Source organism: Tursiops truncatus, chromosome 1, assembly GCF_011762595.2.
Source record: "Tursiops truncatus isolate mTurTru1 chromosome 1, mTurTru1.mat.Y, whole genome shotgun sequence".
NCBI lineage: Eukaryota > Metazoa > Chordata > Mammalia > Artiodactyla > Delphinidae > Tursiops > Tursiops truncatus.
Window position 1 is genome coordinate 46741949 of NC_047034.1, and position 25971 is coordinate 46767919.

The 25971-nt window shown below is 38.8% G+C and overlaps 1 protein-coding gene across 9 annotated transcripts in view; it reads right to left on the bottom strand.

Annotated features, from left to right (window-relative positions):
* Positions 1 to 748: 748 nt before the first annotated feature.
* Positions 749 to 25971, bottom strand: part of SMG7 (SMG7 nonsense mediated mRNA decay factor) — a 70082-nt gene continuing 44859 nt past the window's right edge. For 4 of the 9 annotated variants that reach the window (XM_019952282.3, XM_019952283.3, XM_019952287.3 and 1 more), the window contains 18 exons: positions 24771 to 24842; positions 23516 to 23666; positions 22996 to 23131; positions 18442 to 18604; positions 17935 to 18091; positions 15096 to 15166; positions 13831 to 13891; positions 12554 to 12673; positions 11245 to 11671; positions 9245 to 9389; positions 8373 to 8755; positions 7352 to 7723; positions 6425 to 6574; positions 4398 to 4478; positions 3764 to 3923; positions 2934 to 3104; positions 2668 to 2813; positions 749 to 2046 (listed from right to left, as the gene is read on the bottom strand). In XM_019952282.3, coding sequence (XP_019807841.2) covers positions 1933 to 2046; positions 2668 to 2813; positions 2934 to 3104; positions 3764 to 3923; positions 4398 to 4478; positions 6425 to 6574; positions 7352 to 7723; positions 8373 to 8755; positions 9245 to 9389; positions 11245 to 11671; positions 12554 to 12673; positions 13831 to 13891; positions 15096 to 15166; positions 17935 to 18091; positions 18442 to 18604; positions 22996 to 23131; positions 23516 to 23666; positions 24771 to 24842 — 3080 coding nt within the window. In that variant the 3' untranslated portion in view covers positions 749 to 1932. The remainder of the gene's footprint in view (positions 2047 to 2667; positions 2814 to 2933; positions 3105 to 3763; positions 3924 to 4397; positions 4479 to 6424; positions 6575 to 7351; positions 7724 to 8372; positions 8756 to 9244; positions 9390 to 11244; positions 11672 to 12553; positions 12674 to 13830; positions 13892 to 15095; positions 15167 to 17934; positions 18092 to 18441; positions 18605 to 22995; positions 23132 to 23515; positions 23667 to 24770; positions 24843 to 25971) is intronic. The other 5 variants (XM_033853626.2, XM_019952284.3, XM_033853655.2 and 2 more) reach the window with 5 other exon arrangements.

Sequence of the window (25971 nt, forward strand, 5' to 3'; positions counted from 1 at the left end):
GAGTGGGTAAAGGCAGCAGGGAAGGAGGCTTGGGACGGAGGGAAAGGGAGAAAGGTGGACACGGGGAAGGGGCTGGAGAGAAGCACAAAAGGTTTCATATTGCCATTGGGTGGGGGACTTCACCCTTTGGGACCTTTCAAAAAAATAAAACAAAACAGAAAAAACCCCAAACACCATGTCAAACTAAAAGAGCAGTAATGTAAGCATACAGGACTCCAACCACTGTCTCGGAAGAGCAATGAGCATGAATCTCACCCCTTTTCATTGCTGGGGTTGCCCAGACTCCAGTGACGACTGGGGCTCCTGGATGTGCTTTGCTCTGCAGCTGTTTTCCAGCTCTTAAGTCCCACGCTAGCTCCACACACTGACACGCATCACCCCTCCCCTCTGGGGGAGCAGACGGGCATGTGCGCGCACACACGCACACTCACACACACACACACACACACACACACACAAAGGAGAGCTCTCCCAGAAAATAAACCCTACCACTAGCACAGCAATTGGACATTTAGATTGTTTCCATAATTTCCCCTTAAAATATTACTTTTCCAGGAAATGACTATCAGTAATGCTGTCCTTCTGTTTCTACACAAGAAAATTTTCAGTCCTCTTTCCTTCTAATAAATATCAAATAAAAGTTTATTTTCCCTCCTTTCGCCTTTTCCAGAATGGACTTCCTTGTGTTTTCTTCTCTGCGTGACGCACACGTGTCCGCGTTGCCTTGAATTTCACTCTGAAAGTGGAGGCTGGGAGACTGCAGCCGGGCAGGGGCCTGGCCCCTCGGTGGGCTGTGCAGACGCCGCTGCTGCTGCTTCCTTCTTCTTCAGACTGTCTTTCGGGCCCCAGCTGCTGGACCCCATGCTGTTGCTTGTTGGCGAGATGTTGTGCATGTTAGGAATAATAACGATTACTAGCACACAGCACAGGGTAGAAAAGGGGTGGAGGTAGGGACAGGAGGAGGTGGGTGGTAAGTAGGATGGGGGCACAAAAACCAACCAAACAAAAAATAACCACACTGAAAGCTTCTACCTATTAAAATGCGTCAGGCCATGAATGGACTAGCCTGCCTTCTGTGGGACTGCCTGCTTTGCTACCGTAAAATGTACAGGAATCAAAAACGTTAATTTAAAATCCTACAGCAGTTTGTCTGCAAGTCCAGCCCAGCACCACCACCCACGCTGCATCCTCGATTGGGGCTCAAGCACCTACAGAGTGAAGGGCATTTCCTGCTGGAGTCTCCAGGCCAGAGGAGGGCCCACCAGAACCTTCTGAGTGAAAGTTGAGGCCTTGTCCTCTCCCTTATGGAACACTTCCACTGGCTGAAGAGGTCAGTTTCCCCATCCTGTCACCACCAACCTCTCACAGGAGCAGTGCATGGGGCTTTCTTTGCTACACACTGACTAGAAGAAGCACATCCGTGTATGGAAGAATTCAATGTGATATCTTACTACTGAGAGTAATAACAATAATAAAAGATGTTCAGGAATAATTTCAACTATTCTCAGTCAGCAAAGCAATCATTAATGGATTCCTATTTTACTCCCCAAAGAGGAAAAAAAGGACTGAGACGTTCCCATTGGCTTCTCCCATCTGCCTTCCCTTCTCAGCTTTCACTTCCCATGTGGCTGGGGACATGCACGATGGAGAAGGTGAAAGGCGGTGATATCAGGTAACTGAGTGAGACAAACAGCAGTTCCTCTCTCCCTCCGGAAGGCCCCGGGGGGACGGAGAGTTCCTGATGGTTTTTTCTTTTTGCTGCACTGCAGACATTTCGTGCACACTCAGCGGGCTGGTGGAACACTTACACCCTCTCAACAGCGAGAAACAGAAAAGAGGGCTGCCACCTGCAGGGGACTGTGTGGGCCAGTCCTGCAAACCCAACATGCCATGGTTTATGGAGCCTTCATTCCCAGGGTTGCCACTCTGGCCTCAGTGTGGAGGGTTCATGGTGCCTTGTCCCCGCTGCTGTTTCTGCTTCTGCTGCATTAACAGCTGCTCCAAAGCGGAAGGTCCAGGATGCATCATGGAACTGGACCAGATAGACTGAAAAACAGCCCAGAGCTTGTCAGCAGAGGTCAAATGCCTGGTTGTCTTTAAGGGATTTGTTTTTCAATCCCAGCCAAACATAAAGGCATGTATGCCCCAAGATTCCCAAACCCTAAAAAACCCCAGCTATTACAAAAACCTGTTGTAAGACCAGGTCTTCAAGACAGGTTAGTTCCTATTAAGATCATTTTAAACCAGAAAAGGTGAAAGTATGTTTTACATAAAGTCTTTTTGCTAAAACTCAGCTCCATGTGAGACCAGAGCATCTACCAGAAAGGTTTCAGGCAAACAAAACATTTCTGAAATTAGATGCCCTTCTTTGACTTGTTTAGAAAAGGCTTAAATGAAATATTCCAAGGTGAGTCCGAATTTTCTTAATCTTAGAATCCAACTAAAACCTTCATGTCTGTCCCCCTGAGGATACTGCTTTATCACTAGTGAATTCACAAATTAAAAAAAAAAAGTCCTATTCAAGAATCTTATAAGGCAGACCATGCTTCTAGGACTTTGCTAGATATGTGCTATGAATCAATCCTAAGGGCCTCAGGAATAAGATTAGCCATTTATGTGAATGAAAGCAGAGACATCTCTTGCGGTTCTTGTTCCTGATCCACTCACCTTTAGGCTTTCCATGAGGACAGCAGAAGAATCCTCCATGGATGGGCCATGGCCTGTCCAGGAGCCACTTGAAGTGCTGGCCTGATGCCAACTGCTCTCAGAGGATGATGTTGCTGAGAGATAATCAATGCCAAACCCACCCATGGCTAGGAATGAAGAGATAAGAAGAATTCAAGACGTTGTTCTACCATTGCCAAATGCCAAAAGCTAGGGAAGGGTAGAGTAAGTTCTTTCACTTTCGCTAAGCAATGAAGTCTGGATCTCACCTGGCTTATCAGTTTTCCACCGATCTGCCGTCCTCCTATCCCTGTTATCCGGAGTCCCAATGGGTCCAAAATTGGAGAATGGGACAGAATTGTGGTTGTGTGTCGGAGGCGAGCTTGGCAGGCTGCTTGGGTTGGAGGAATGAGGAGACTGGCTGGCTGGTGTTGAATGATCTATGAAATAATAGCAACGCAGGACATTGAACAAAGATGTTTCACAAACATGCCAAGAATGAAAGTTTCCTGTAGGTCTGATCACTTAAATTCTGTTAACAATAATCACAGGGTTTCAGGAGAGGCAAATAAAGGCCCCAAAAGGGATCCTGCCAAATGCACTCGTCTGTCCTGCTGTGCATGCCTAAGGCACACTCCTTGCCTTACAACTAAAACAGTACACAGTTTTGTCAAATAAATGCATTCTTTTGGTGTGCCTCTTTCAGATAAGTATAACTGCTCTTCTCTATCAGAACAGAATTGCCTAACCTTAAAAATTACTATTAACTCTGTATTTTTAAAAGTGCAACTTTTCCTGCAAAGAACGAATATCTACAAATAAAACTAAAAAACAGCTGCAAACCTTAAGATAAAACTCGTATTTTTTCTCCCTTACAACTCTGTTCATTACTGAGGATGTAAAACAGCTTTTTAGTGTCATTTATCATATGAACCAGTGCATCAGGCTTTTTTTCCTATTTTCCTTCAGAAGTTACTTTAAAAACAAACAAATAACAACAAGATACAAACAAAAACCACCAAGACACAATCATACTATCTCTTAATCAACTTGAGTGTACAGGAAATGCAAGGTCTATAATTTAAAGACTAGTCAATACCTGAACTGGCAGGAAGTGATGGAGACCATGGAGTCCCTTCAAAAAGGGAGTACAATGATGTTTCCTGGGGGGCCATTGAGGGATTAAGTTCTGCTTTAGAGCTGGCTGTCAGGTTTTTCCCATATACCTCATTGAACACACTGTTATTTGGGTATCTTTCCTGAAAGACAATGACCACCAAGTTAACAAACTCACGCCAGAGAAAGAGATTTAAGAAAATGCAGTGTTCGTGCTCATGGATGCTTATCTTAAGCCTTTCTTTGCAAGACAAACTTTTGAGGCTTTTACTTCTGTTTCTTTCAGTTCTCCCATTTAATTCATTTGCCTTTTATTTTCCCTCATCCTTTATTTTGCTCTATGTAAACCACCTGGGTTAGAAAGTATGAATAATTTACTTGCTGAACAACAGAGCCCCAGAGACTTTAACATTAATGAGAAGTTAAACAATTCAAACTTATACAAGTCTCTAGTGTACCCTAATCAAAGGGGGGTGGGGAATAAAATCAAATACCTGGAAAACACCAATATATGGAAGACAAAGGAAAGAGAAAAACAGACGTATTGAAATAGAACGGGAAAGAAAATACTAGCCCACAATAAAAGCACAAAGCAGGATGCTTCACCGTTTACGCACCTGATTGAGAGAGAATCCGGTGAGCGACAGGAAAGAGGATGAATGTGACATGAGCTCCGAGGGCTTCTCCAATAAGGATTTCTTCACAGTCCCGGAAAAAGAGGTAGTTAAATTATGCCTTCCATTTTCTTAATATTAAGATACCATCCAACCAAAAGACCACAATTTAAGCATACTTGTACTCACCTATCTTGTACAATTTAAAGCTTAGAAGATATAAATTCAAATCCGTGAATACCATGACACCAGATAAGTGCCAGTTGTCACAGGTGAGACAGAGCCCTCCTGATCAGCACCTCTAATCTGGCACAGAGATCCTGGCAGGGACCCTGGAAACTGGCAGTTTGGAGTGTTCACTAGGCAAGAACCTCAGGAATCCCTTTGTCAACAGTTGCATTTAAAATACTCTCAAAACAAGAAGGGGAACTGATCTGGCACTGTTTTCTCCCTAAATTTTTAAAACACTGACATTAATGACTTTTAAAAAGCCTTTAAATCCATTTGACAACTGGTTTTGTTAGCATGGTTCCTAACAACTCTATTTGTGGTATATATCAAAATAGTTGCTGAAGTCAAGCTTACATTTATTGGCCCTGAGAAAGTTACTAGGGAAAAAAAAGCTGAATCTCTGATGCTCACTGTCACTGAATTGTTGGTCAACAAAGCATTTATTAAACACCTGCTGCATGCAAGGTACTTTCACACACATCATTAACGATGCTAAACATAAGAAGGGCTACCGTAAGGTTTTTTTAAACATGAAAAAAAATCCACTAAAAGGCCCCCCTCCGCTTGTTCCACCATCAGCTTCATTTCCGACGGAAGGGGCAAGCACAACAGGAACTAAGAGATTAGGAAACTAGTGTACAGAGACGTGCTCCCCTGCCTGTCCCTCAAGCCACCCCAGCAAAAAAAAAGCAGCAAGAAAGGCAAACACACAGAGGCAACAGTTTAGTATCTGGACATTCAACAACCTCTAGGCACTGCCATTGCACTACGACTGTTCAAGTGTCTAGGGGATCTTTTATTTCTGCTAACTTTAGTGGGGGAAGTGAGAGGTCTCTGTGGCCACTCACTCAGGAAAATTCTTAAGGGAACTTCAAGTGCCAGGGATGGCAGTGTGTTACGAGAGCCATTAAGCAGCTTTCAGTTCTCCTAATACTAAAATCAATGCACTTTAATCTTACGAATGTCTTCTTACCCCGTGTTTATGGGAAAGAAACAGCGAGAAAGTGGAACTCAAGAATTGTTTTATGTCTTATTAAGATGGCATGAAGGGAGTGGGGGAAAGACCTCATAGCATACATCTTTCTTACAGTCCCCCCACCTTAGTAAAATATCTAAACAATGGCATTCTTTGAAATGCACACTGGGTTACAGAAGGTTATTTTTAAAAGATACCACTAATCAATTCTTAGACTTTATTTTATGTCATTCTAGTTATTTATCTCTGTGTTCACTCATTTATGGTACTCCAACTATGTTTATAAATAGAGGCCTTTTCATTTTCACTCATTCTGTTTAGAATCTGGCTCTGAATTTAGATCAGGGCTCTTAGTTAACCAAACAGAAAAGAACCACATACTGTTCGGTAAAATCAATCTAGAATTTTTTTATTCAGTAAAACATCTAGAACATTATTTCATTTCATATTTTGAATACATGAGGAAAAATCTCACTGCTCCTAAACAAGATTAAATGACACCTAAAATTCCTGGGTCCAGGTGGAAATGATACCTGAAAAGTAAGTTAACTGGCCAGCATCACATCCTGTGTGTGACCAGCCCTGCAGGATGCTTTCTGGATAACATGTAACAAAGCTGTAAGATTTGGGGAAACTATGGAATCAGACATGTTTTGCTATGTTCTACTACCATTTGAAGGTTAGTTTGGGCAATCAGGAAGTAAGTTTTAAATTTCTATAAAAAAGGAAAGCCCTAGAAAGAAGAAACCACCTATTCCAAGTACTACAAAATCTCAGAAAAGAAGCTGAGGTTAGAGCAAGAAGAATTATGTAAAATACATACAAAGAGGCTTCGTCCAGGAAGAGAGGCGAGAGGCCCCAGCAGAGCTGGGTAAAGATCAGGAGGGTTAGAAAAAATCAGCTCTTCCTCTTCCTCCAAGGCAGCCAGACTCTTTAACAGGTCCGGAGGAAGTAGAGGGGAGCCCTTGGGGTCCTAGTGACAGAAAGGATCACAGTGAGATGCAATAAGGGATGACAAAAGCACAAAGGAGTAGTGGCATGATTAGGGGGGATGAAGGCAGCTAAAGTCAAGGAGGAAGAAGTAATGAATAGTGAGACAGTATTATGCAAAGAGGAAAAGGCTCTGAAACACCAAAGCAAAGCGACACGAGGACAATGGTAGAGAAAGATCGAAACAACAGAAAGAAGCAAAAGTAGTGACAGAGCAGAACATAAAAGGTTAATGTGGGAAGCGAGTAAAACAATGCAACGGAGCAAAGTGATTAGCCTATCTTGTGCTAACAAACAGAGAAACAGCTTTTTTAAAAGTTACAAAAACATACCCGTTTCTCATGAATAAAAAGCGCAAGTACAGGGAACTCCACTATCAAAGATAACTGGCTTTGTTCCTCTCAGAAAACAATTTGTTTAAATATGCAATAAACCTATTTTTAAACTTAGATGATTCAGCCCAACTGAGAGGAGCTTTGTCTCAGAATTCTCTAACATGCTGTGTTAGAGATTTCTGCACATGATTTCTCTGCCAGACCATCACAGGTCAAAATCAGGAACAGAATTCTTCAGCTCCCCCAAATCAAGCATACTATGCAATTGTAAAGAGGAGACCAAAAGCTGCACCCATTTACTCAGCAGCATTCTGCAGCACTAATGAAGCAGAGTGACCTTTATAAACATCTACTTGAGAAATTTAAAGGACATGCATCCCCAGACCTAACTCTGAAGTGCCCTGGTGACAGGAAAGGACACACACCTCAAATGGCATCCTGGGCACAGGATCCTGCTCTGGACGGAAGACTCCCGGTGACCGTTTGCCCCTGCGGTCCATGTTGGCTTGCTGTGCCATTACAGCTCTGCTATCAGCCATGCTGTAGGAAGAATCCCAGTAGAATTCTGGGATCTTGACTTCTGAGGAATTATGGTTATATGGCTCCATGGGAAAAGGCTTCATTTTTTTCTCTAGAGGCTGCTGCTGCATTACAGGAGGTTGCAATGACGGCTCAAACAGTTTTATGGGGTCTTGGGTTTGAAGGTAGTAGGGCTGTTTCACAGGCATGATTTTCCCTAATGGGCCTTGAACCTGAGGGGGATTCCACAGCTGTTTGGAGGCATCTGCCTGTTGATACTAAAAAAGAGACGCCTGTCACCAAGATGAGGATAAAATGCAATGTTACTTACACTCAGTACTCAGGAATCACAGAATGAATCTGAGAGATTTTACCACCAACAAAACTCTAGACAATGCAGTTTTGTTTACTCTAAGTTTTTCAATACACAGAGCTTTCTGGGAACAGATTAAGGGCACTGAACTCATGTTCTCTTTCAGTTCCATTATTTAAGAGGTTTAATAAATGAGGGTGTGAGTGTGGGTGGGCGCGCACACATTTCTCCTTCTGCTTCAAGTGCTGTGGGATGACAAATTATTTAAGACTGGTATCATTAACACCTCATCAAGATTACGATACTATTTCCCTTCTGTAGTTGAGGTTCAAATAGAGGAAATTATTTACAGAAAATCCTTTTCTATAAAGCTCATAAGTAGTAGCAGCAAAGAATGGTACTTAAGATCTATTGTCCTTTACAAAAGTAAAAGGGAGAACACCTGAACTTTCCTAAACAGCAAAGAGAAGACTTACGTGTTCCCATAATCATTACAAGTCTAAGCAAGAAGTAGCTGAAGGCCTAACTAGTATTTTTAATTAACCAAACACAGAATAATTTCAACCTTCCCCTCTCCTTACTTCAGCTGGACAGTACACACAACTGTGAATTACCTGCTGGAATCCAGAGTGGTGAGGAGGGCTTTTCCCCAAAGCCGGCACAGCTTTTGTAGGGGATTGTTGCTGCTGAGCTAGAGCCTGAACCTGCAACTGGCTTGTAGACTGTGCTGTTGGCTGAGCTGGTAAAGATGTAAGGGGTTGCTGGGAAGGTGGCTGTGGTTGTTGAGGTCCCTGGTTCATCGGCCCTGGTCCAGAGGGCCGTTGCTGGCTGTAAGGAATGTGGGACTGTTTCCCAGCTTGCACCTGGTTTCCTGCTGGAGAGTGAGCTGTAGGCTGAAGAAAGGTTCCCGGGACAGAAACACCAGCTGGGAAGGTGTAACCTGAGCCCATAGAAAATGCCACAGGAGGGGGGATAACATAGGTTGGGGGCGGGAACCCTTCAAAACAGAAGAACATAGCTTTAGTTCTAAGGAAACTTAGCAAAAGAAAGACAAAAAATAGTATAGTCATTTTGGGCTGGGGTGGAGAAGAGGTCTTCTAATAAATTATAAAAGACAGGGACCAACCGTCAAGTAAGACTGATCAAGTGTCAATCTTTAACCTGATTTCAAGAATTAAATATAGACTATTGGCTGCTACTTCTATCCACGGAGGTAACTGGAGAATCCTAAAGGCAGTTTTTTAGATGCCATGGTTAGTGACAGGAATTCCTTCATAATAACAAGCATACACTTGTACATAAACTACAGAGAAATGGCTCAAAAAACAATTTCATAAACATTAGGGAAAAGAGAACTAACTCCCTTATACCTTTTAACATTATGGTTTAGTAATGTCACTCAGAGTCTAAAATTTCTCAGTGGGTTAATAGAAACTCCTACACAGATGGAATTCAGCAGAAGAAACTACAAAACATATATTTTTACCTGGCCGGCTGGGAAGAGGAGGAAAGGCTCCAGGGTGATGAATGGGGATGAACTGGGAGTTACTTGCTTGACTTGGAGCTTGAGTTACAGGTGTTTTCCTGGCTTCAGACACTGGAGTCCTTCTTAATTCTGTCTGGGATTTTACCTATGACCAACCAGAAGCAAAACTATCTATAATACTCTGAAACTCAAACATGTCAGAAAGAAGCACCTACTCTCAGAAAGTATTTAAAATCCTACTATGTCCCCCCCGCCAAAAAAAGCATATGCTGCAGATATTTCACTTCACCTAAATTAAAAATGGGAAAGTCAAATTATTTAATTGCCAAAAAAAGGTATAAGGGCTTAGTTTTACTTGTCTAATTATTTTGCTTTCACAATATCATAAAAGTACGAAATACAGAAAAGACCTGAGAATTCATTTCTTTTACAAACGAGACACCTGATGCCAACAGGTTTAAAAAGCTGCCTATAATCTTAAGCCACTGTTATGGGCCCCATGGCCCTGTATTCTCTTAATGTACATGAATTATGAATGAATAATGACCACTAATCCACAGATGAGACACTTTTGGCCCTCAGTTTAACTTCATCTGGGCAGCTTTAAGGGTATCAGTCAGGCATCCACCCTCCACCCTGCAACCCTACCACCCCCAGAATAAATAAGGATACTTTCAGCAGTAAGAAACAGGCCTGAGATCCTACAGATGGAGCTGGAGAGAAGTAGATGCCATATGCACTGCTCAAGTAATGTAAAGGTGAGTAAAGTGAGTAAAAATAGGTAGCATTTATAGAAAACTCAGGATGAGGTACAGAGGGCGGTGATATATTGACTACTGTCAGGTTTTCTTTAATCATCAATAGTCAGATTTTAAAAGGATGAGACCAGAAAAGAGATTTTATTTTCCGTCTGGACCTTTTGGGGAGGCAGTTTCAGAGGATAGAGCCAGAGCAGGCAGGAAATGCTGAACTCTTTATCCCTAAAACACTGGTCCTGCAGCCTTATAATTCTTTTGTTTTCTTCCTTGCCTTTCCCCAACACCTCTCACTTTCTCTGTGCCTTTTCTCAATTTCTACCATGTTTTTCTCTGTTTCTTTCCCTATTATTAACCTTAAAACAGAACTACTATGTTCTTATTTCTCCCTTTCCCTGCAAAAAACTGTAAGGGAAATGCCCTGCAGGTGATGTTTATTTGCAAGCAGACTTCAAAACTGTAAGATTCCTCATGCCTACTGTAAATAAATACATTTGCCAAAATGTGTTAATAATCAAATGGCTACAAACATTAGCGGTGTTAATAAAACCAGCACAGAGTAAAGACCCTTTTGTTTATATGAAATCATCTGTATCTCCCTGGAAAGGGGTGTGTGTGTGTGTGCGTGCGTGTATATTTAAAAGAAAAGTCACAAATAACTGAGCAGTGTTTATCCTTTCCCAGCAAGAGACTTGGGTTCTTGCTTTACAAATTCCCATGAGCCAGGATAACACTGAGGTTATATAATGCTACTAGCTGGGGCCGGTATAAATGTCAAGGAAAATAGCCTCATCTTTCCCCAAGAATATATTTTATTTTGTATAGTGAATCTGAAAAACAAAAAACAAAAAACCACCGTGTAAGCCTTAATATACTTGGTTCTATGGGATCTATAAAAGACCCCAAATTTTCCACTATAGCATTAATAAATCACAATTATACCTTCCAAAGAAAATGTAATTCTTTGTGAAATTGACAGCTCTGCAACTGGTTATTCCCAGCCACTTAAACTGGAGAGAACTGACAAAAATCAGGTTGAGATTTTTTTCACTCACATTACAATTCCTGAGAGTTGGTGGAGTACCCATCTACCATAGTTCTTTACATGACCTTACTATGCAGCCTTCTAAGAATGCATTGAAGCTTCCAGAATAGTCAATTCTCAAGGCTTTAGGAACAAAATGAAAAATCTTGCCTTTTGTGTGAGCCTTCCTCTACCTGCTTTATAGTTCAAATACAGCTTACCTGCACTGCCACATTCTGCTTTCCTGTTTCCTGTAACTTTTCTAAGGTGCATTTCTTGGTTTCTGTTTTCCTCTTGTTGTTGTCCTTCTTTCCATCATTCTTAGTTACAGTTATTCCTTTGCTATAGTCCCTTCTCACCTCTTTGGGAGGAAAACTTCTTCCTTGGTCTCTGTTCACTTCTCGTGGCTTAATGTTCTCTTTGAAGGTGACCACTGGTTTCTCTCCTGTGTCACAGTTGTTGCTTAGATTTCGGCCTGTAGACAGCACTGATTTCAGTCCTGGGTTCCCATCCACAGCCAGTGACTCTATGATGGTTGTTTCTTGCAGAATGAGGTTCTCTTTGGCTTCACTGGGCTCTTCCAGTATTAACTCTGGGATTTCTGTGATAAACAACAATTTCCCTACCTCATTTTCACACTGAATCAGCCTAAAAAAGTAAAAATAAATCCATATATGAAAAACACAAATCTAAAAGACAATAACAACTGAACTGTGTATGGGTCCCACAGCCTTAAAATGTGGGAAACAGCACGGTATAACGGTGTGGATTCAGGTAACATAAAAAGCAGTTATGTAAACTCAGATTCTCATTATCCCACTGAACATCACCACCACACGTTTAATGTTCTCTAATAAGTACAGCTACATTTACTCAGCATGTTTTAAGCACAAGACACTAGACTAGGCCCTTGAAGTAGCTATAATTCCTGTTTTATAGGTGTGAAAACTGAAGCTCAGAGGTATTATGTTTATTCAAATATGCAACCATGTGAGTGGCTTACAGTATAATATGAACCTGAATACAAAAATGAATATGAAACAGTTACTGACTTTGGAAAGGTTATAATCAACCACAGTGATCCTAAGGACACACACCTGGGGAAGTGGCAGAACTGGACACTGAATTCAAATCTATCTGACTCTAAAACCTATGCCCTGTCTATTACACCAACTACCATACCTGCTTTATATTTAACTAGCACCATCCTGGTCTGTCTTGACTGAAACTGACCACCATGCCCCTGTCAATACAAATCACCATAACTGTGAACATACAATTTAGTTAGATTTATATAGATGTTTATAAATTGGAGAAAAAGCTCATGATAAACAGTGGCGACAAGGCAAACTCCTCTAAAATAGGCAGTGTAATAAGAGAACAGAGGTTAAATAAAGAGATACGTATGATCACTAGGGTCATAGTTTGATGCTGTGTTACCAACACTTTGACTTAAGAGTTTACAATCAATAGCATTACACCAAGTCTAAAACTCATGTGGGGGCTGTGTGTATATCCGATGAGGAATACCTTGGCTGATTATCTGCGATCCATTTGCCTATAGAGATCAAGCGCTGCTGTCGTATTTGTCTTTGCTGACCCTCTTTGTCTCCTGTAATACCCTGGTGGCCTTTGGAAAAATCCAAGTTCCTAAAATTGATATAAGCAAATTATAGAAAATTAAACCTAATGAACTGCAATGGCTTCAGATTTTTCCATACAGGTTAGCTATTTAATGTAAGCAACTGCATTTGTTTGAATTTATTTACGCTCCCAAAGACTGTAAATACAATGAAGCAAAGTAGAAAAGACAATATGCAAAATTCACTATATTAATGTGATATTTTTACTTATATTTCACTTTCTCACAGAGGAGCTCAAATAAATCACCATCTTTTATTGGGAAAGATTCTTTTATCCTAAGAATAAAGTTTTCATTAACACTAACCTTGCATTGTAAGTAACTTACTTCAAATGACCATGGCAATGCTAAGGGTCTCTGAAATGCCTATTCTAACAAATAGTAGTAATCTATCCACTTTAAGGTGGCCCAATCTAAATCAGAAAAAATGTATACATTTCATAAAGTACATAGGGCAAAGAACTAACTGATGTTAGAAAGGTAAGTCAACCTAAAAAATAAGGATTTTTCAGATTTCTCATTAAGCTATCTTTAAAAAAAAAAAAAAAGAAGCAGCATCTAAGAATTGCTAGGCAGTAGGTCAGATACTAAGGATACAAAGATAAATGAGAAATAGTCCCTACCTTAAGGAACAAATAATTATGATTTAATCTGAAGAAATAAAAGCTAAACAAAGAATAAGAGAAGCATAATAAAGAAGGGTTAGTTTCTTCCGATAAGCTTTGAAAAGGTTTCACAGAGTTAAGTGATACCTGAGCTGGACCTTGGACAGGTATGGTTAAGTGCTAACAGGTTGGTAAGGGAAGGGCAAACGAGGAAGTGGGAATGTTCTAGGCATAGCATGAACAAAGTTTTGGAGGAATAAATATACAGAGCTATTCAAGTACAGGACATAGTGTATGTATAATATGTGTAAGTATTGGAGGGGAGGAAGGTGAAAGTGGCAGGAAATATGACTGAAAAACTAAGCATTTGGACATTAAGCTAAAAAAGATATTATAACAACTGAGGATGGGTAAATTGAAGTTTTTGTATTAGTAATGGGACATCATCAAGCCTGTACTTTAAACATATAATTGCTGAAGCAGAGTAGAATGGACAATATAGGGAAGTTGATTAGGAAGCTTTTTAATACGCTAGGTAAACAGTGATAAAAGCCATCTACCTGAAAGAAGGTCTCAAAGCCAAGAATCCTTGTAACTCAAACTCCTCTGGAAGTGGTGTAGCTACAGAAGGGCAGAAAACAAGATTTGTAAATATCTTAATTAAAATATTGTCATTCAGCAGGATATTACTTCTTAAATTAAAAAAAAAAAGAGTATTTTTTAGACAGAAAGAAACTATAATGCTCATAGTTCTCTGCTCTTCTTTATAGTAATCTTGATAGAATAACTTACCTGTCAAACCCCTGCATGTTGCCTTTGGGCCCTAGACATTGTCCTAATACTCACCTACTACTCATTGCTGAGGAGGATGGGTACAATGTACTTTTTTCCCCCAGCAGCCTTAAAGATTCAAAGCCTCGGATCCATTAATCACAATGTTTAGGTTATCTCCTTGTTAAAGTATTGAATACCAACATTGACAACACTTGGGAGCTTGTAAGAAATACAGAATCTTGGGCATTATCCTAAACCTACTGAGTCATAAACTGCATTTTAACAAGATCCCAGGTGATTCATTTGCAAATATGATGCTTGAGGGGCACTGATGTAATGGAAGAAAAATAATCAGAAAGGAGTCAACTACGGATTGTTCAGTGCAGGATTATTTATAATGGGGAAATTTTTTAAGCAAATGGACAATGATAAAATAAATTATCAGAGCCACAGGACGGAATATTAAGCAGCCTGTAAAAATCATGTTCCAAAATGTTTAAATGACAAAGGAAAAGGCTAACAATGTAGCGTTAAATTATAAAGCAGGTACAAAGTTGTACCTGATATCAATCACATGCAGGTTGTGTGTATGTACACATAAGTAAAAACCTCAAAGAAAATACACTATCATGTGAATAGTACAGAAAGTATCTCTGTATGAGAGAATTAAGGGTGACTTGTGTTATGTTTGTATGTCCCAAATGTTCTATGATACGCAAGTATTACTTTGAAAGAATAATGTTGTTCACATTAGTTCCTTAAAAAAAACTGCTAAGAGTGAGGAGGAAAGGAAGATGGAAAGAATCTGAAGGTACTACACTCTCTGGACTCCTATGCAAATGTAGCTAAACAGGAGAATAAGCTGCTGAGAGAACTGGAAGAACATTACCTCTATTTCCACCCACTTAATCAATATAGAGCTCAAAGTCACTTCTCAGTTACTACATTTAAAGTCAAACACTTAAGAACAAAACCCTGTTTTTCTCTGGCGTTAAGCCCACTATTAGTGATGGAGAACAATGTCAGCGACACAGGTTAAGGTAGCCCTTACCATTAGTACTTGAAAGATCCTCTTCATGGGGATGGAAACTATTCAGAAGAGAAATCAGCCAAGGCCAAATGCTGTAAATTAAACAGATAGTTCAGACTTTATTTTTGCATGAAAAACCAGAACACTAATAAGCCATGAAAGTGTTACCTATAGGACCGTGACTATGTATTTTTCCCTTGCTTCAGCATTTTAAAGGCTGTATGATTTCCTAAAACATATTTCCAAATGTGTCTAGATAAGATACACCAAAAGGGCCAAATTTCTATGATAGAGACCTACTACTGCAGATCGTTTCCCAGGCTCCTAATTTAACAATTAGCAAAATTAATTTGTCAGTTTTAAACATTGATATTTACTGAGAAAACTTTGACCAGAGAAATAGCACATTATGTTTTTATAGTTTTCACATACATTATCAGTTGTGGAACCTATTACTAGTTTTTAATCTGTGATGGGGGTGTGGTTACATCATAGTCAAATCACATTCTCTGTTCAAAGTGATGACTATGCCTTTTTATGATACAACAAAATCTACACATTGCTGTAATATCCTTACCTCTGTTTCCTAATACAAAATTTTTGCCAAAGTTTGCAAAATATTAAAAAATATTCTTAATATTTAGTTAAAATATTAAAAATAATCACGATCTACTGAAGGTTCTCATTAAGGTTTTCTTGAAATATTTAACAACCAATGTTGGCGAAAAGTGTGTTTTAAAAAAAGAAAGCCCAAGGTGAGTTGCCCAGGATAGAGAAATTGGATGTACATCACCACATCACAGAAAAAACCTGGAAGCTGACAACTATTTCTGACAGTTTTACACTTTGAAATATGGGAATATGCTGCTTAAAAATATATAAATGAATAATATAGAAAAAATATATAAGGAAATAAACACTTAAGAATAAATGTCTGCTACAAGTCTTTGGGGATGTAACGAATTACGAGACAGTTGAAAAAGAAGGTTAATAACCCAAAAAAGAATGTTAGACTAGAACAACAATGTCTTTATGCAACAAATATGAGATCTCAAGAAACAGACTACAGAAAAAGAGTGTGAGAAATGATTTAATGATATATTGCTTTACCCCACTGTGGGTTACTTAAGTCTAACTTTGCTTTCTACAAAGGAAAAAAATACATCACTATTTCATGCATTTGTTAGTTTAAGATAACATGCTCTCAAAAAAAGTACAGAGGAAAACAAGTTCTAGAAATTGTAAAGGCCCAAAAGCAAGAAACTGAAGGTTATTTGAATATATATAAAACTTTGAGTTCACAAAGAGGAATTGTTTTTTTCATCATTTAAAAGATATAAATGAAGATTATTCACCTTGATATATCAGACATATAAGGAAAATCTTCAGTTTTAGAGAAATACCCCACACTAGCCTAAAATGAGTAGTAACATAATTTAAGACAGGATGAAATACCTGCAAGGCCATAATTGTAAAGATTCCAACAAATCTAAGAGAAGGAATGGGGAAGAGAAAGTGATAGGGAAGAAAAAGGAAAAATGTTTGTGAACACCTATTCCTTCTGGCTGAATATCCTTTGCAACGATAAGAAATGGGAATGCACCGGGAGTTCCCTGGTGGTCTAGTGGTTAGGACCCGGCGCATGGCCCGGGTTCAGTCCCTGGTCAGGGAACTGAGATCCTGTAAGCTGTGTGGCATGGCCAAAATAAAATTAAGAAGAGAAAGGGAAAAAAAAAAAAGAAAGAAATGGGAAGGCAGAGAATGGGCCTAAAAGATCACTGTATAGGAACAAAAAACTGAATAAAAATATCAAAGCTTCTTTCACAGCATTACTGATGTAAGTTACTGAACCAAACACAAGTTCTAAAGTACACACGGGAAGGAAAAATGTATACCTCTGGTAGAGAAATGAAAACCCGGTGCAAGAAAGCAATGCCTAAAAATATGTATGACTTACTAATACCTACACTGGCACAGAAAGGAGATGTGTAGTATGCTGTACTATGTTGCTAAACTCTATTCATGACAATGTCAAAAATGAAGGTGCTTAAAGTTAGGTTTGAGGGGAAAAGAGGAAAGAGAAGTATGCAATAAGAGGGATCACAGGGTCTTAAACGTGGCTTGGACATTTTCTAGGTTGTGACCTTGGTCAATGTGTAGATACTGGGCCACAAGCAGATATTTCAGAGACTCTCCTAATATCCACCATCAAAATATGCAGGGGAAAAAACATATATGCAGGGGAGGAACTTCCCACTCACTGCAAAGCCTTACTGGAAATATTTATTCCTATAATCAAAGGTACACTGAAAGCTTTCATTTGTCACTGTAAAATGAATAGTTCCTAAGAACTGTCAGAATTATTCTGAGTAGAAATTACAGAGAAAATAGTGAGAGCCAAAATAACTTCCAATCTTCTATGCTTAAAACAAATATAACTCAAATCGGGTGTTACTAAAAGGCAACAAACAGCTTATGTACAGAAAAGAATGGAAGAAGTAAAAATCTCTTCCCTTCAACTCCTAAGCATAAAATTGGGGCATATTATAATGAATAAGAAACAAACTGGTTTTATTTCTATTTCATTTTGAAATGTGAAAAATGCCTTTTCCCCAGGATGGCAACCAGGGACAGGGGGAGCACACAGGGAGTCAGAAATCCTTAAGATTGTGCCTCACATGAAGAATTCAAACAAATAAATAAAAAGCATACAAAGAAGTCTTCAGTTCAATTTCTAGAGAGTAGGTGGAAAATACAAAGTCTTCCATTATTCCAATACTGTTTTAGAAGGCAGTTTCTACATATCTGAATATCAAACAAACAAAGCACACAAGCTAACATGAAACTCTGAGACACTTACTACTGTCTTTCATCCACCACTGCCTCCTGAAAGACCCTGGGTCTGAGTCTCAGCCAGTCCATGGAGACCTTGACTGCAGGTAGGGGATAGGCATTGTAGGATTCCTCCTGAGACTTGTTCTGGAGAGGACACTTGCACAGGATGCCAAGAAAAGACACTGAAAGAAAAAATGTGTTCAGAGAGCATAAGATATTTGAAATTGTGTACCAGTCCGAATTAAAATATTATTATGAGCCTCCTGCTGTATCCTACTTAATACTTAAAATATCTTACAGCTTCTTTCTAAAAAGCCATTTTCTTTCCTATGTTAAAAATGTTATAGATACAGTTGATGAGGGGGTGTCAGCAGATAAAAGGACAGAACTTAGGGTTTAGGCCTCCTGATTCGATATTAAGAAATGCAGGACACTTTTTAATGTTACTAATGCTTTGTTATAATGATAAAAATGCCTAAGATCATGCTTTCCAAAGAAGATGGCACAGAAAGTTAAATGATTTAATACTCACTAAAGAGGGCCAGCAACTGTGTCCAACACAGCTGCTCATCTTGGCTATAACTATGCTGTTCCGTTTCATTGCTAAAGTCACGAAGGTGATGAAGTTGAAACAGGTTAATGACAGTGACGTGAACTAACTGCTGAGAGTTGAAAGCTTTTTGGAATAGCAGCCTCTGTAAAAGAAGACAGGAATACTGAATATATTATCAAGAACAGAAGCCATCTTTGACACAAGAATTAAACTGGCAGTCTGCATTTAAAGCCACAAAGGTAACATTTATAGATGAGTATTTTAATTGAGTCTGACATGGTCTGATGTTTCTCATGTTGACTTTTTGCCTTGAAAGGATTAAACCCAGACACCACAGAGCTGTTTGAGCTGTTTTTTTTTAAACAATACTTTTTTCCATGAGAAACTATACATATATATTTTATAATTTTAAAAAATACATTTATTTATTTATTTATGGCTGTATTGGGTCTTCATTGCTGCGCATGGACTTTCTCTAGTTGCGGTGAGTGGGGGCTACTCTTCATTGTAGTGCATGGGTTTCCCATTGTGGTGGCTTCTCTTGTTGCAGAGCACGGGCTCTAGGCGTGAGGGCTTCAGTAGTTGTGTCACATGGGCTCAGTAGTTGTGGCGCATGGGCTTAGTTGCTCCACAGCATGTGGGATCTTCCCAGACCAGGGCTCAAACCTGTGTCCCCCGTATTGGCAGGTGGACTCTTAACCACTGCGCCACCAGGCAAGTCCCTGTATATTTTTTTAATATGATCTGAGACAAACATTTTAGGGGACTATCAATAAATTTATACATCTTAATCCATTAGAAGCTGTTTTATAAGAGATGCAAACATACTAAAATATTAAACTGGGACCAATGACTAGAAAGTAGGTGCACAGAGTGAAAATCAAAATTTCAAATAAAAAGACTCAAAAAATATGTTTTGAACTCTTGGCACATAATAGGTGACTTAAAAAATTGGTCATAAGATTTACTCTTTCAAAGGCTTGACACATTTAAAGAAACTTATTTATTTTTAATATGTTTTTATTTATTTAATTTTTGGCCCTGTCAGGTCTTAGTTGCAGCATGCGGGATCTTTTGTCACAGCGTGCAGGCTTCTCTCTAGTTGTGGTGCGCAGGCTCCACAATGTACAGACTCAGTAGTTGCAGCACGTGCGCTTAGCTGCCCTGAGGCATGTGGGATCTTAGTTCCCCAACCAGGGGTTGAACCCACGTCCCCTGCATTGGAAGGCGGATTCTTAACCACTGGACCACCAGGGAAGTCCCAAAAGAAACTTATTTATAAATGAGAGAGACAGCAAGAACATATCTGGAACACAGGGTAAATGGTAAACTAAAGCAATCATTAACAAGTGTTATAGGTGCTTCAACAAATTATTACACTTACATTTTCCCCTATTAGAAAAGCATGTTCTTCATAATCAAATTTCTTTTACTTAATAACTAGGTGTTCACAGTGACCTGCTAATAAGCACTATATGGAAAAATTCACCTACATGCTCTCAGTTAGCCTTAACTTCATCACCCTTCTACCTTAATATCTACAGAAATTTAGATTACTCCCATATAAAATATTTTTCAAACACAAGTTCCTAACAAAGTTGATAGCTATTAGAGATAATACCTGGCTTTGCCCTACACTTTAGCATAGCCAAGTACTCTCCCTCCCCAGGGAAAATTTTTGGAGAAAGTGGGCGATTCACTGTCACTAGCCTTATGGTGGGAAATAGAAAACTACTTACAGTTCTACCAGCAGTGACAAGAGATCCTACCATCTCAGAAATTTACAGCTGCCTTTGCTTAGCTTATTCTGAGATTGTTTTTTTTACATAGTTAAAGAATCTGAAATATCCAGAATAAGTTCTATAATTCTACTAATAAGACCTTCCACGTTATCATTGGAAAACAATAAAATTCTACTTTTCTTTAACTCTGTTCTCCCTATCATCTCTCTGTTTCCTCGTCATCTGCCTTTCCAGTATATACATCAAGAATGCTCACTCCTTTTCTAAAGATATTGACCATTTTTCTTTCCTCTCCTCTACTCCGAATGTCCTGAAATGCTATCTCTTCTCCAGAGTTCTCCCACAAAACTTCTCCTTCAATGTCTACATCCAACCTTATAGATCAAGCTGATCGTTTGCAGAAATGCATAATATTGGCATGAGAATATTAATTTGTATTTTTCAAAAAGCATTTTTTCCTGTAAGTATAGTTTATAGCAATGTATCCCTTGTATCTATAAATCCACTGGCATTTATTTTAGAAGGTGATGTCCTATCGAACAAATCCTAGCCCTTTAAAAAAAATTTTCTAGTGTACGCACAGAAACATTAAAGCATATGAGTGCAGCCTAGTACTAGCAAATGATAATGTAAGTTCATGAACACACAGACTTTGTCTTGTTCTCCCCTGTATATCTCTAAGAGCTTCAGAAAAGTACACAGTAGACATTAGGTACTCAAACACTTAGTGAAGGAATAACCCAGACCTTTAGAAGTAAATATGTAATTATTCAGTTGTAATTTCATTAACATTTGGATTGTATTTTAGTAAACGAGGAGTTCCCTGGGAACAAAATCAAACCGGAACTGACTTATTGTTCCTCAAAGACACTTTCAACAGCAGTTGAGGAATATACTGAACTAAATACCATTAAGAAACAGCACACATTTAACAGACAGAAAAAGCCTTGTATCTCAATTCCTAAATCCCAGGCCTTAAGTCCTTCAACGAATCTCAAGTTGGTACACGTTTCTGCTTAGTAGCTAAAGACTTGCTAGTTAGACAGATACACTGATGTTTACATGTGGATAATACTAATTATCTATAAAGGCTTTAGAAATACTTACTCAACTATGCTAAAATTTCACTCCAACAACTTTCTTCTGACATTTCAGTACTGGGTGAGGTTTAAAATAGATCTGCCTCATACTATGTTTAACTTCAGAGTGTTGGAATGATATTTCAAAGTGTATTTTAGCAACTGCCCACATACACCCACCAGAACTTCACATTCAGAAATATATCTGAAGAGAGTATTAGTATTTGAGGTTGAACCAAATACAAAATTGACTAGATTCTATACAAGAATAACTTACATAGAGAAGATCTCACTAAGGTAGGTCCCCCCTTCCTCCCCATTTAGGGAGTATACCTTTCACAGAACAAGAGCTGGAAGCAAGATCAAAACGTCATCTGGTCCAACTCCCTGCTAGTTAATGGGACTGCATCTAAACCATTCAAGAAAGATGGCTGTCAATCCGACTCTTAATCTCTCAAAAGAGAGACCCCTCAGTAACCCCCTACAGTCTATTTAAATTTTAAGATTTTATTTCTGACCTCAGGAAGACAAAGCTGTGTTATTTTAAAATAATCCTTCATAGAACTGAAAACTTATAATGAAACTATTTAGCCTTGTTTGTTCTTTCTAGGCTGAACAGCCTAGGGCTTTAAAAAGTTGGTTGTTTCTTTCATGTACCCAACTCTATAAATCATGGGCTAAATTTAAATAGGTCACTAAGAGAAGCAAAGAACAGAAGGGGACTCTAGAAGCTTATTTTAAAACAAACTATGTCTATTATAGTTATTTAGTATGATCTCTTACACTAAAAAGTATCAGCTAAAAATGACTATCTGTAAAAACTATTTCACACTGACTATATTTGGCTAATTTATTATCTCAACTGTCTAAGTTCAACAATCTCTGGAATGTGAAACTTTTATAATACTTATAAAACTGTAAAGTAGTTACAGACAATTCCCCAAGTGTATAGATACTCAGAAGTAACCAAGAAATATAAAATGTTCTTTGAGACTGTCTTGTTTACTGTTGATTCTAGTGACTAAAACAGTGACTGATACATACTAGTCAAATATTTGTTGAATAAATGAACTAAAAATAAAATTAATACTAATACTTAATTTTGACTCCTCCAATATTATGTAAATTATACTACATTTAAACTGCCAATTTAATATACTAGTAAAAAATTATTTTCATATATATAAATAGAACAAAGGTTACTTAATTTTATCTCCTTATACAAATTAGTACAACATATTCTTGCTGAATGAAACTCTCATTACATTCCTTCAATCAACCTCTGACAGATCAAAGCACAATGAGAACAACGCGCTCGGTTTGCAGAATGGGATTACTATCTATGAAGTAGGTAACAGAATCATATCTAAATACAGAAACCATCAAATGTAGGACTTCCAAAACTGAGAAAAGAAAGGTGCTTGGTCTGAGAAGGAAGGAGGAAAAACTGTTTTTTCCCACTATGATATTTTCTGCCAAATGATATTTTCAGCTACTTAGTGAAAACACTGCTGCTGTATTTCTTTATATAGACAGCACCTCAGTTTAAACTGAAGGAATGCTGTATGCAAGAATTTCACATGCTTTAAATTTAGTTTTTATCAACAGTTTGCAATTAAGTAATGACATAAAAAGTGGGAGTAAGCCTCCTCCAAATCTTACGCTTCCTCATTTAGACAAGACAAAAAATTCTCTATTTAAAAAAATCTAACCTTAAACTGTTCTTCCAATTTCTCTCGAAGAGGGCTCAACTTTTCCAAGCTCTTACTCAGGTACACATGACCATGGAACTTAATAAAGGCTTTGATGAAGTCAGAAACACCCCATTTGGTTTTCACCTCATCCCGGCTGAAACGAAAGAAAAACTTCCATGAATCTTAAGCAACAAAATGGCTAAAACCTCTTACAGGAGACTTCGATTTGCAAAAACACATTATTTGAGCACCTGTGACTCAAGGATAGGATTCGGCAACTGACTGACTTTTCAACTGCAACACACTCAGATGAGTCAGTACTCAGCAGCCTGTACTCCTCCACTGGGAACAAATCAGAGGCTGACTGGTTGAAATTCAGTGATGACTACATGCAAAACTATTGTAATGTATATGTTTAGAAATTAGGCAAACCTAAAAGAAGAGAAGCATAGGTAACTGGCCATTATTTCTTACATGCCCAAATTTGAGGGGTGAAGGCTACCAGGTTACAAAGTCCTCTTGGAAAAGTCAACCCTACCTTTCCAGTGCTTTAGAAAGTGCTTTTTGTAGATTAGTAGAGGCAGCTGGGAAAGGGAACTTCACAGCAATGCTTCTGCAGTAGTAGAAAATTGTGGTCAGATGGTCTCCTTTGGAAGAAGCTAAGATAGCCAACTGATTGTAAGGCTGACCTAGAGGAGAAAGTTAAGATTCTAAAGCAACCCAAAATGCATGAAGTCTTGCTATCAGAACATAGAAGGTCAGTTTTTAAATCTTTATATTAACAATGGGGAGTATTTTATGAAGTAAATCTCATGACTACCTCATTAAAAATGGCATAATGTAAAACACACTTCAGCTATGGTACATATTGTATTTAGGTTGAAAAGTCACATAGTTAGGATGAAGAGCACAATAAGTTCAAATAAGACTTCAGAAAGGGCTAGACAATAAATATTTTTGGCTTTGTGGATCTAAGAGTCTCTATCACAACTACTCAACTCTGCCATTGTAGTGGGAAAGCAGCCACAGACAACATGAAATAATTTGTCCAACTGCCATCCCTGCCTTCAAGCGGCTCCTTTAGAATTTAAAGGACTTTCAATGTGGCTTAACAAGAATGTAGATCACCAAACATCTACAGTAATTTAATTCAAGAATCATTGCTAATGCCTATCTTGGGAGCCATCAAAGGACAAAAGCATTCTTTTAGTAATAAGAGAGGATTTTTCTAGGAGGGAAATGATGGTATTAAAAAGAAAATTAGGGGCCTTTCCTGGTGGCGCAGTGGTTGAGAGTCCGCCTGCCAATGCAGGGGACGCGGGTTTGTGCCCTGGTCTGGAAAGATCCCACATGCTGCGGAGCAGCTGGGCCCCGTGAGCCATGGCTGCTGAGCCTGCACGTCCGGAGCCTGTGCCCCGCAACGGGAGAGGCCACAACAGTGAGAGGCCCGCGTACCACAAAAAAAAAAAAAAATCAGGCACATATTTAAAAAAAAAAAAAGAAAATTATTCTATAAGTAATTAAGGAAGCCAGAGTTGTTGAAAGAATTTTAGATCACATTAGGAGATATTCTATTTATATTGCTTTACTGACAATCATAATATTAGTTTAAAAAATTTATTTCCAGTTACAGAGAATGTACAGTTAAAAGGAAAAATATAATAATCAATACCAAAACTCAACATTTTTTTTGGTTTCTTAGCACTTGAAAGATGAGCCTTGAACTATTTACCATTTTTCTATATCTAGAGTAAAGTGTCATAATCAACCACAAGTTGACATGGCCCACTCACCATTAGAGGGGACAAGCTGAGCCGCATGCCTATAGTAGGACTCTGCCTGGCTGGTCTGGTTTCTGTATCGAGCTGAGAGGAGGAAAAAGAAAGTTTAGTTTAAAAACAAACAAACAAACAGATAAAACAAGCATTAGGGTAATATTTCCAAAACAGCTTTAGTTTAACAATTTAAAATTAATAAACACATTAAAATTAAATTAAGATGATTAAAGAAAGAAAATATTTTAAAACAAATTAACTATAGGATTATGTGTGAAGTGTCTATCCGGCCTTCCCTATTTGGGACATTCAGCATGTAACCAATTTTAAAGCTTACCTAGCCCCCTTTTTCAGGTCCTCTAGTGTCATGCATCACCAGCTCCCACTATGGACTATGCTGGTGACCTGGAGCCGGCCCACAAGAAGGGGTGAGTTATATGGCACTTAAAAACAAAACAAAACAAAAAACACTATACAATATGATCTGAAATTTATGTATTTCTTCAATATCTTATAAAGTGATTTTGAAAAATGCTTCATACTGGACTTCCCTAGTGGCGCAGTGGTTAAGAGTCCACCTGCCAATGCAGGGGACACGGGTTCGACCCCTGGTCTAGGAAGATCCCACATGCCGCGGAGCAACTAAGCCTGTGCACCACAACTACTGAGCCTGCGCTCTAGAGCCTGCGAGCCACAACTACTGAGACCGTGTGCCACAACTACTGAAGCCCACGCGCCTAGAGCCCGAGCTCTGCAACGAGAAGCCACCACAATGAGAAGCCCGTGCACCACAATAAAGAGTAGCCCCCGCTCGCCACAACTAAAGAAAGCCTGCGTGCAGCAACGAAGACCCAATGCAGCCAAAAATAAATAAATAAATCTTCTTGAAAAAGAAAAATACCTCATACCTATTGCAATATTATTTATGTGTGTGCAAAGAATACATTGAAAGCAAAACCAATCTAAATATACTACTCACTGAATCTCCCTATAGAAATTTTAGTGCTTACTTTCATGTGACCTCTCATGAAGTCAGTGATTTATGACATCAAGAAATCTAAAATCTTTGAACTTAAAGCAGTAATGCTCTCCATTCCTTGTTATCTGAGGACAGCCAAAACATAATCCTATAGTTAATTTGTTTTACAACCCTTTTAGGTCACCTTAAAGGAATGAACAAGAATAAATAAGTTATATAACATTCCCAGATAAAATATAT